Genomic DNA, 12,307 nt, shown 5'->3' with positions numbered 1-12,307 from the left:
AAACCATGGGTTTATGGCACACAATATGAATTAATGACCTGGCATCTTTAAAAATATTCTTATAATCTATAAAGAATTTAATGTATAAAATGAAGTAATGAAAACAAAGCAAGTGTTTATTTTATGAAACAGTTCATAAATTTCTACAAACCTTCTCCTCTTGGGTTCCATCACCCTACATACTTTAGCATACATGTCAGTGGCTCGTACCCACATACACATAGATCTGCATACTTTGGATTGTGTAGCCACTTGCTCAGGCAGAAAATCTGGATGTTCAACATATTCCTTCAGCTTCTTAAGTAACGCATCAGATATCTTATCTTTTTCATACTCTCGGAGCTTTTTAATTAAATTTGTGTCTCCCAGAACAAGCCTTGCAGATGCCCAGTCCAGTCTGTTGGCAAAAATAGTATGCCTTTTTTAATAATAGACCCAACTAACTTAGAATTCAAAAGAAAGAAACAAATTTAGTTAAAAACCACTGCATGCTTGAGTTTACGGTTACACGCTTTCGACAAATGTTCTGGCACGGACTTGCAGGTTAGACTATTGTCAGAGAATTCAAAAATAAATAAATGCTTCTTACGCTGAAAGTAATGACATCATATTGCAGCTGTAGATTTTCATATAAATGGTAACAATGCTTAAAGAAGGTTAGGATATTATACAGATATACACATATACGAGGCGCGTCCACAAAGTAAGTTTCCCACTCGTCCCACAGCTAGCAAACCTTATATTGCGCAAAGCGACTGTGCGTACGTGATAGAGCAATGACGTAGCATGACGCATGCACTAACGGTACTTCCCGCGTTCTCACAGTAGCATCGTTGCAGCTGTTGAAGATGGAGGTTCTTATTCCAGCTCCCGCCGACTGTGAAGTGCGGTCACTGATAACGCTAGGCCGCACACGGCTCGACGGACAGCGAATCTCCTGCAGGAGTTCAGCTGGGAGGTGTTTAATCATTCACCCTACAGCCCGGACCTCGCTCCCAGTGATTTCCATCTTTTCCTACACCTCAAGAAATTCCTGTCCGGTCAGCGTCAGGGTTTTGAGAATGACAGAGAGGCGGAGATGGTTGTCACACAGTGGTTCCAATCCCAGGCGGCAGACTTCTACGACACAGGTATTCAAAAGTTGGTCCCACGGTATGACCAATGTCTCAATTCCGGTGGCGAATATGTTGAAAAATAGCTGGACACTTGCTGTATCTGTTGCAATAAATATTTCCATGAAATTGTGTTTTGTTTCTGTAAACGGCCCCAGGGAAACTTACTTTGAGGACGCGCCTCGTAGTAATGAGATATGAACATATACATAAATAATAGCTTGACTGCAATGGAAAAAAAATCGGGCAAAATCTAATTTTTTTACACCTTCAAATAGAACCGTTTATAGTTCAGGAATATTATATGAGAAGAAAAGTTAAATTACAAATTGTACAGTTCCGATTCACTACTATAATAAATATCAGAGACTTACTTTTTGCCCAGAAGAAGACATACAGCTTCCATAACAAATTTGACAAGGTTCGGTGGTTTGTTTAATACCTGTAGTTCATTTAAGTCATTCTTGTTCAGAGATTCGAGTGCTCTTATTGCTGCTTCCATAGCAGGCATTACCGCATCACGGTCTCTCTGAGCATCGTCTGCCAAAACTTGTGTCTCTGCAGATCTTGTCTAGAAATAATATTACCTTCAGCTCAAGAAATAATCCTTTTCACACTGATATTGATATTCTTTGACAGAGGTTGCTTGTTGCCATTATTAACAATGACACTACTATCTATGTGAGATTTGAGGTTTTCACAGCGGTGAGTATGAAGATTTCTGTCTTCTGGGTTGTTGCGCTTTGTAGTCTGGTCGATGAATCGCAATGATGATGGAGGCAGTATATGACCTCTGATACGTTGGTTAACATCGACCAGACTACACAGCGCAACAACCCAGGAGACAGAAATCTTCATATTCTGATGACGGAGGCAGTATGACCTCTGAAACGTTGGTTAACATCGACCAGACTACACAGCGCAACAACCCAGAAGACAGAAATCTTCATACTCTGATGGCGGAGGCAGTACGACCTCTGAAACGTTGGTTAACATCGACCAGACTACACAGCGCAACAACCCAGAAGACAGAAATCTTCATACTCTGATGACGGAGGCAGTATGACCTCTGAAACGTTGGTAAACATCGACCAGACTACACAGCGCAACAACCCAGGAGACAGAAATCTTCATATTCTGATGACGGAGGCAGTATGACCTCTGAAACGGTGGTAAACATCGACCAGACTACACAGCGCAACAACCCAGAAGACAGAAATCTTCATACTCTGATGGCGGAGGCAGTACGACCTCTGAAACGTTCGTTAACATCGACCAGACTACACAGCGCAACAACCCAGAAGACAGAAATCTTCATACTCTGATGACGGAGGCAGTATGACCTCTGAAACGTTGGTAAACATCGACCAGACTACACAGCGCAACAACCCAGGAGACAGAAATCTTCATACTCTGATGACGGAGGTAGTATGACCTCTGAAACGTCGGTAAACATCGACCAGACTACACAGCGCAACAACCCAGAAGACAGAAATCTTCATACTCTGATGACGGAGGCAGTATGACCTCTGAAACGTTGGTAAACATCGACCAGACTACACAGCGCAACAACCCAGAAGACAGAAATCTTCATACTCTGATGACGGAGGCAGTATGACCTCTGAAACGTTGGTAAACATCGACCAGACTACACAGCGCAACAACCCAGGAGACAGAAATCTTCATACTCTGATGACGGAGGCAGTATAACCTCTGAAACGTTGGTAAACATCGACCAGACTACACAGCGCAACAACCCAGGAGACAGAAATCTTCATATTCTGATGACGGAGGCAGTATGACCTCTGAAACGGTGGTAAACATCGACCAGACTACACAGCGCAAGAACCCAGAAGACAGAAATCTTCATACTCTGATGACGGAGGCAGTACGACCTCTGAAACATTGGTTAACATCGACCAGACTACACAGCGCAACAACCCAGAAGACAGAAATCTTCATACTCTGATGACGGAGGCAGTACGACCTCTGAAACATTGGTTAACATCGACCAGACTACACAGCGCAACAACCCAGAAGACAGAAATCTTCATACTCTGATGACGGAGGCAGTATGACCTCTGAAACGTTGGTAAACATCGACCAGACTACACAGCGCAACAACCCAGAAGACAGATATCTTCATACTCTGATGACGGAGGCAGTATGACCTCTGAAACGTTGGTAAACATCCACCAGACTACATGGCGCAACCACCCAGAAGACGGAAATCTTCACACTACTGTCTGTTTCTGCAAATGTCTTTACCCTAGAATGTGAATGTCTACATGTCTAATGTGATATTAATACAAACACTCTGTCAGCATAGAGCAGAGAGAAATCAACCCCTCGAAATAAGACCCGAAAATCAGTTTTCAAGAGTACTTATAAAAATATTCTATATATTTAATGTGCGCTGAACTGTTACCCACAAAGCACTACTTTCAAATTTAATTACAAATTAATTATAACTTTACAATTTTTAAATGTTAAAGAAATTATCATAAAATATTATCATGTCAGGTACTGAGCAGAGCCAAGGTAGCTCAGTCTGTATAGTGACTGACTATGGATTGGATGACCAGGGTTCGATCCCTGACAGGAGAAGAGGACTTTTCCCTCTAGCGTCTGCGTCCAGATCGATTCTGGGGCCTACCCAGCCTCCTGTCAAATGGGTACCAGGGTCTTTTCATAGTGGTAAAGCACGGCCGGTGTGTGAAACTGACCACTCACCCCCATCTAGTGCCGAGGTCAAGAATGAGCAGGAGCTCTACAGCTAAACCATTAACCTAAAAGTTAAAGTCTGGTTAGTACCTCAGCAGTATTTATTATTTAGTGTTCTGTCTGACGACAGGTCCATATGAACAGGATCCTTCCATCCTTTTCTCGGACTGGGACCTGTTCATATACGTTCTTGGCAGATGATCCAGAAGTGGTTTGCCATTGCCTTCTTCTGTGTGTGAATGGAGTAATTGTTGGGATGCCACGGAGGAAAACTCCGTGTTGCCTAGACCACGGCCTTGCCCAACACAAGTTATAAATTCGGGCACCGCCGGGAATCGAACCCGAGACCCCCAGGATTACAAGGCCAGTGTTCTAACCGCTAGACCACCGTGGCGGTACCTCAGCAGTCCCCTTCTCTCATACGACAGAGTCCAAAAACAAAACTGTAATAATGTTTGTGTACATTACAGAAATAATAAATAGAGAGCACTTACAAAATGAAGAACTCACACAGGCATATACATGATTTTGCATCATAAGTAAAAAAGGGATAAATGCTTAAAACCCACCACAATTTGTTAGAGAAATTTTGCACTCACCTTCACCACTGCTTCTTCAGACAAAACAATTTGCCGTAATTTATCAGCTTGACTTTGTTGTTTCAGAAGATGCTTCATGAGATGTGCCGCAGCTGCTGACTTCTTCATCAGTTCGGGTTCAAGTGCTACCAAATCCGCTTTCATTTTGTCTAACACAGATTTGGTTTCAAACAATTTCTGTAATGAAACAATCTAAATTGACATAAAATTCACTTATGAAATTAAACGTAATAAATTAAGCTACAGTTCTGCACTGAGCAAATTAGGATAGTGACTGAATATTAATAAGCACAAACTTGATTAAAGTAGATTGAATACAATAATGTGTACGTTACGTATCAGATATTAATTTCATAATTTGTGCTGATTTCAATTAACTTTTTTATTGCTTTTAGCGTAAGTTTACAATATAGTTCTGTAAAGTGCGGTGCTGAAATCAACCTACAAAAGACAAACCATTAATTTAAAATATATTTTTTTTCCACATGCTTTCATAATCGTCACACCCCTAAATATTACCTTAAGTCCATTAGAAATCTTATCTTTCTTCTTATTAAGTTCATCTTTTTTCTTTTTTAACATGGTTTTGTATAACTTAATAAATTCCACGTAACTACTGGCCGTAGCGTAACAATGTCTCCTCATCTCTTCGTAAAAGCGAGCTGTCGCATGTGTCACACTCTAAAATAGAACAAGAAAGAATGACTTTGTACTGAACCTGTCATACAATGCTTGGTTGATGAAGTATGTGGTTTTAGTATTTTTACCACTGTTGATGAATTTTCCAAAAAGTCATCACAACTTCCCACATTCTAGTATTTTTTAAAGGGGCTAGAGAGAGATTGAACTGTTAACAACCGCAGTGTTTCAGTGTGAAATATTTCAAAAACTTCCCACATCTATAATTGGCACAACATGAACAACGGAAAACAAACATTTTCACATTAAACCGACACGTATTATAGGATATTTTCCTTCATTTATCAGCTCCATGAAGTTAGAATTTAAATAACCACTCTGAATGATGAACAGTTTGCAAAAGAAAGATTAACAGAGCAGAATTTACCATTCTAGATTTTAATTATTCGGTTTTGTCCGTCTAATCACAATTATATTTAAAATTTAAAATTTACAAATAAGATAATTAAATTATCATTTTATGTTTTGAATCATTTGCTTTGCAGACCGATGTAGAACATCAAAAGCATTCACTCCAAACAATACATTCGCTCCAATATGTGAAAATAATATGGATATGAGCATCAAAAAGCTACACAACAGAAATTGTAATTGAGTTTTAAGTTTATTGATATAATTTTACACCTGAAGATAGTTCGATGAAACCGAAACATGTTGTAAAAAATGTTCCAAATGTAAATCGATTATTCGATATGGAACATAAAATGATAATTTAATTATCTTATTTGTAAATTTTAAATTTTAAATATAATTGTGATTAGACGGACAAAACCGAATAATTAATTTAATATTTGATTCACAATATGACGCAATTATACTATCTTATTCTAGATTTTCTCTTAATTCTGTAAGGAAAAGGTTTCTAAAATATTTTAACCTGGTTATAAAACTGAAACAATCTTACGAAGTTCTGAGTAACACAAACATCAAAATTCTATATCCAGAACAATTACAACAGCTTTTTTTCTTTTCTTTTTTGTAATTTCAATTAGCTTTGAAGTGCTCCAGAAATGTAGCTACTACAATTTTCATACCTCATGCATAACAACACAGGTGTTTGCTAGATCGTTTACAAGTTCCTCATCACCCAAAGGCTGGAACACATCCCGGGCGACCGACAGTAATGCATCGTGTGGCCAATCCATAAACCAGTCAACAGCGCAGCAATTCACAATAGGAGGAAACATTCTACATCGCCTCCTGCACACGTATGTTAACATGAAATTTGTTAATTACAAGGCAGTGAACTGCACGTAAACAAAATCTGCAGTCTTATTTATTAAAAACTGCGAATGCTGATGGCTGGGTAAAAAGCAGCAGTCATAGAAAATATTACAGAACAAAGCCACCACACAGGACAAAATTATTAATAACATCTCTCATGATTCATTTATGCAACTCAGGAATGATACCATCCATTAAATTATGTATCTTAATATGTTGTGGCTTACAAAAGACTGAATACTTGAACTGGTCTTCCTGTAACATAAATATTGTAATCATCAAGATTCATAAACATACATTATAAGAAGAAATTTATTTTTCTGGAAAGAAAATATTAATACATCTTTCGAACTGAATACTTATAAGAATTGTCCGAGGTTACCTCTTCTCTCAACTTAATAGTGACCTCGTTATACGGCCTCCTTATCCTTATCGTACTGATTTACTTGTTGCTATAAAAATATTAAATAAATTATAAGACTGAAGAAAATATCTGGGAAGATATCAGGAAGGATAGAAAAAGTTAGTACTTTTGAAAGAAACATCGCACAGAAATCACATTTCTATTAGAGCCCCATTAGCAACTGCGCCAATCTACGATACCCAAAATATGCATATAAAATGTTAAATACACATTTTCTGATTTCAGTTAAAAATGTTTGTCAGTGGCAGCTTGTAAGTTTGCATCGACGTGCAACACAAGATACGCATTTACGAAGTCTGATCAAAAAAGTATCGGCGCTGAATCTGTGAAAACTAAAATGTATTTTGTGATTCTGTTACTTTTAGAAAATTTCTTAAAATTCCTGCAGTCACATTTGGTGAGCACGAGGAGGGTTCTGTCTTACCTGTGAAATACTATCTTTGATAAAGAACTGCCATACAAGTTTTGCTCGCTGCGGAGGTGCGTCGTTATGGCAATCTGTCACTCGCTGCTTACTCACATTTGTGGTTGTTTATGCACTACATCACAGAGACATCTCAACACTTGTGAACAGAAATGCTGATTAATGCTATGACCCTGAGAAACATACTAATTGTGCATAAGACCCTTCTAAAGAATGAAAGCAATCAGGACCACTTCGCTGTTGCTGTGTAATTTGTATGCTTTATTTAGTTAAAGGAAAACAGGGAATTTCAATTCTGATGATTACCACTTAGTTTCTCGGTCGCCTGTTACGATAGTTTTAAAAAGTGCTCACTGCTTTTGGCACTATCGCAAGCCACGAATAAATAGTTTTCTGTCCCATCTCTTCAGTCTTCCCACATTAAATAATGCACCTAAGGCATCAATTCAACGTTTCTATCGGCTGAAGAGTGTCCAGGATATTTATTTTTTTATTTAGTGTTCTGTCTGACGACAGGTCCATATGAACAGGATCCTTCCATCCTTTTCTCGGACTGGGACCTGTTCATATACGTTCTTGGCAGATGATCCAGAAGTGGTTTGCCATTGCCTTCTTCTGTGTGTGAATGGAGTAATTGTTGGGATGCCACGGAGGAAAACTCCGTGTTGCCTAGACCACGGCCTTGCCCAACACAAGTTATAAATTCGGGCACCGCCGGGAATCGAACCCGAGACCCCAGGATTACAAGGCCAGCGTTCTAACCGCTAGACCACCGTGATCGTCAGGATATTTATACCTCTCTAAAATGATGAAACCTCTTAAAATCTCCTGCTTGTGTCATCGCAGCATATCCAAATAATAGTTGCAATGAAGTAAGTTTCAGTCCCTTTGTCTTAGATATTTTTGCAAAATTTAAAACACATAATTTCTTGTGTGTTCATATATCATTCAACTTACACAAGACAAAAACACCGTGATTTCAAACAGTAACCAAGAACAAATGAAGCAATGGAATTGGTTATGAAGCATCAAGACGTGTCTATTGCAGCCACGTCGACGTGCAGTGTGATCTGAAATATGAGCTCAGTATCAAATATCTTTTGGTCAGACTCTGTATTTTAAAAATGGAAATTCTAACCTGAAAGCATCTCCCACAGGACTCATACAAAGGACGATATGCAATTTACATTTGACTCGGTCAAGAAAAAAAGCGAATATTCCATCTCTGTCCCTCTGAGATACACCAGCACAACTTGCAGAAGCTCTCATGCCTTGAATAACTTTCTCATATTCTTCTGCAGCTTCATACAAGTTTGGAATTTCCCCTGATAAAAGACACAATAATAAGTTAAATCTGTGATTTAAATAAGTTCATAATGTGTGCCCTTAAGCCCTGTGACTAGATGCCGACTCTAAAAATCATTTCGATAATTTTTGAAGAATTTAAACCACGTTCCCACACAATCATCAGACACAGACACGTGAATAAAAATATTGACAAGCATTCTGGTAACTTCTATTAAATAAAAATCACATATCAAAAATATTCAAAATACTTCATCAAATTCACATATATATTTTGTATATCTGTCTGTCCAAAATGGAATTTTTTCCATATATGAACCAATATTTTTAACTCATATTATATTATCCAAATTAAGACTCAGTTCTGGAGAATTAAAATACCAAGAGGATGGAGAATATGGGACTTTAAATTCACACAAAAAATGCATTTTAAGTAACTTCTGTAAACATTAAGATACTGTTATATTAAAAACCAACAAATAAATGCACTGCTAAAATACAATATTGCTTGTCTCATTTGATTTTTCAACGTTTCCTATTCCCACTAACAAAGCAGTTGTTACCAAACGTTTAAAAGAAATCTTTGGTTTGATTTTACTTGATGTAATTAATAAGAAGAAGGAACTAGTGAAGTGTTACGTATGGAGCAGAGACTTGGACACTCAGGAAGAAGGAACAGAAATACCTGGAGAGTTTTGAAATGTGGTGTTGGAGAAGAATAGAGAAGATCAGGTGGACGGATCGAGTGACCAACGAAGAAGTATTGAGGAGAGTCAACGAGCAAAGAAGCATTCTGCAGGCGATTACACGAAGGAAAGCTAACTGGCTGGGACATATTATGAGAAGGAATGGGTTACTGAGTGATATCATCGAAGGCCAGGTTGAAGGAAAGAGAGGACTAGGAAGAAGATTGATACAGCTAACCGACGATCTGAAACAAGGAAAGAAGATGACGTTCCAGGAATTAAAACGAGAAGCCGAGAATAGGGACAACTGGAGAGCTCTTTTTGGGCAGAGCAATGGACCTGTCGTAAGACAGAACACTTAATAATAATAATAATTAATAATCCCCTTGTGCAAATATGAGAATAACCAATCATGTTCTATTATACAATTACAATTCCTTAGCTACATTCCGCTTAAAAAAATATGAGACAGAAGCATCAATCAATCGTGCACTACAATTCTTGGTTGTAGGACAGAAAACTCCATCAGCAAAAGATTGCCGTAATACTTACATGATTATTAATAGTAAAGGGAACTGAATAGAAAGTTTATACTTTTATGAATAATTATGAAACATTTTAAAAATTAGTCATGCAATGGATATCCAAAATTAGCAGCATTACTGTCATGCTGAGTACAAGGGATGATAACATACTATGAACAGGTTTGTCAGAAAATGCTGAGGGATTAATGCAATTAATAACCATTCACATATGATTGATTTAACACTGTTCTATTGATACTTACCTGAATTTAAGATATTACTGATGTCTTCTAGAAATTCTTCTTGTACAATTTGACCGTCAGTAAAGAGAAAGGTTGTATCTTCATTTTTAACCCCGGCATTAAAGTACAATCTTCGCATGTCATCAAGAAACGAATTGTAATCATAATTATACGTGAGTTCAAGCTGAAAACACCTGAACAAGGAATCAAAACATAATCACAATATTTCACATGATTACTGTCAACGCACGTCAAGTTTATGGACCACAATCACACAACTGGAAGGCGAAAATTTAACTATCCACCTCAGTGCATTAAAAATATGATAAACAATTTAAAATCAGACCATTTACATACAAATAAAAGTACAATTATATCAAAATATAATCTGGCTTAATCTTTCATTAATGACATACGTCAACTAAGAGGGTGAAGGATGCGCATTTAGACGACTCACTCGTGACCGCATAAATGAGCGCCGAGACGAGCAAGACTCTGTTTTCCCATTCCACAAACTCCCACCAGCAAGGCATTGCCTCGGTCCATCCTCAGAACGCGGGCTAGTCGTGCAACATGCTCTATGGTATCCATGAAGAAAATTAATTTCATTTCCTTGGATGCTGTTCTGTTGTAATCTTTCAGAGAGTCCTGAAATAACACTCAGTAATAGTGCCGTCGGAAATACCGAACACAAACAGTATGCTAGTACAACGTATAAAAAGCTTGACAGTGTGTAAGACACAACACAAGGACAATAAATAATAATAACAAATACAATGCAGTACCTGAAGAACACATTTCACTTTCTCAATGTTTTCTATCTCCTCATAAACTTTGTTTTCCACAGCTGTTCCAATTTGCATAAAGTCTCCAAATATAAGGACTGGTGGATGATGAATTATTGGGCCATCAGGCAGTGGTATTACTGCAGTAGAGAAGGTTCTCACGCATATTTCTTTCATGAGGCGATAGAAATAGCTTTTATCTTCAACATTCATCAAGCGATCATGGAATACACGCAAGCATTCATGATAGAAAAGTCTGTAATAAAAAAAATATTCTCTCTTTGAGGTAACAAAAAGTTTAGAACAGTGCTAGGTTTGGAATTAATATTAAAACACATATATAATAGTATGTACTTAGAATTCACATGATTATAGGTCTGCAGAAAATATTTTGAAAATATTTAAAATGGAAATACAACATACACGAAATGCCAAAAATACACATTACAAAAAACAATTACTAGTTTCCATTCTACATAGTCTAAGGCACCAGTTCCTCATTTTAAGGATTAGGCCATACAAGCCGCTCGTGGCTAAAACAGGTCAGGAAAAGTTATATACTGATAACTTGGATTGCGTCAATTCCATATGTACAAAAAAAATGATAAGATAATTTTAATTTTGATAGTTGGTGGCGTTTGGCAATGAAGCACAACCATAAGAGATATTTTCATTGTCATTGTTCCTAGAAACTGATATGCAGTAAAGGGAATGCCAACACAAACAAATGCTGAATATTGACACAAATAAACACTAAAGACCCACAATAATCAACTGAAAGGGCAAACTGACAATAAAATCAAACAATTACTGAATTCCACCTGCCTAAAATGTTATATTCTATTAAGTTATTCCCTTGCTATGCCTTAACACAATATACGAGGGTTGATCATTTAATTCGCGTAATGAACTAATCTTCATCTGACATTTTTTCCTTTTCAAAATGCTCTCCTTTAAAGTGTATGCGCTTCTTTCCATTGTCTTATCCATGCCTCGTAAGCTTCCTGGAACCCGTTGTTTTCGATCCTGCGACGTTTCTGTTTCTGTTCCGGGGTCAGATTGTGTGGAATCCAACGGGCACAGAACCGTGACATTCCCAGATACACTGTGACAATCTTGTGTGCACTTCCGTAGGAAATATTCATTCTCGCGGCCAGCTGTCTAAGTGTAATTCGTCTGTCTTGATCCAAGATTTCCTGTGCTCGTGAAATTTGCTCAGGTGTTGTGCAAGATGTTGGCTGACCTGGCCTTGGGTCATCTGCAACAGATTCTCGTCCTTCTTTGAATCGTTTATGCCACTTGAATATTGCACTTTTCTTCACACACTTATCACCATAAGCTTCACTCATTTCCTTAAGTGTTTCTGAAGCACTTAAACCACGCCTAATGCAGTAACGAATGACATAACGCTGCTCTTGCAGATCATCCATGGCAAAGGAAGTCAAAACGACAACTTGCACACTGACGACACACTCTTATCGCGAGCGCTAGGCACGCACTAGCCTACTGAGCTGGCACTGCGTAGGGCTATACACTAACGCGTGAGAAAGAGCTCCTAT

General features: G+C 38.0%; 1 protein-coding gene across 1 annotated transcript in view; it reads right to left on the bottom strand.

The window, feature by feature from the left end:
- The window catches only part of Dhc16F (Dynein heavy chain at 16F), an 83,765-nt gene that overhangs the window by 25,351 nt on the left and 46,107 nt on the right, over positions 1 to 12,307 (bottom strand). The window contains exons 39-47 of the mRNA XM_087347470.1: positions 10,749 to 11,004; positions 10,421 to 10,611; positions 9,985 to 10,157; positions 8,345 to 8,531; positions 6,169 to 6,334; positions 4,955 to 5,116; positions 4,436 to 4,612; positions 1,487 to 1,683; positions 152 to 397 (exon numbers count right to left, since the gene is read on the bottom strand). Of these exons, the coding sequence (XP_087203596.1) occupies positions 152 to 397; positions 1,487 to 1,683; positions 4,436 to 4,612; positions 4,955 to 5,116; positions 6,169 to 6,334; positions 8,345 to 8,531; positions 9,985 to 10,157; positions 10,421 to 10,611; positions 10,749 to 11,004 (1,755 nt within the window). The remainder of the gene's footprint in view (positions 1 to 151; positions 398 to 1,486; positions 1,684 to 4,435; positions 4,613 to 4,954; positions 5,117 to 6,168; positions 6,335 to 8,344; positions 8,532 to 9,984; positions 10,158 to 10,420; positions 10,612 to 10,748; positions 11,005 to 12,307) is intronic.

Source organism: Zootermopsis nevadensis, unplaced genomic scaffold (genome assembly GCF_977971745.1).
Source record: "Zootermopsis nevadensis isolate Lab colony 2312 unplaced genomic scaffold, Znev_1.0 Znev_ptg000011l, whole genome shotgun sequence".
In the NCBI taxonomy this organism is placed as follows: Eukaryota; Metazoa; Arthropoda; class Insecta; order Blattodea; family Termopsidae; genus Zootermopsis; species Zootermopsis nevadensis.
The sequence above is the reverse complement of the archived record's forward strand: the minus strand, read 5'-3'. Positions and strand labels throughout refer to the sequence as shown.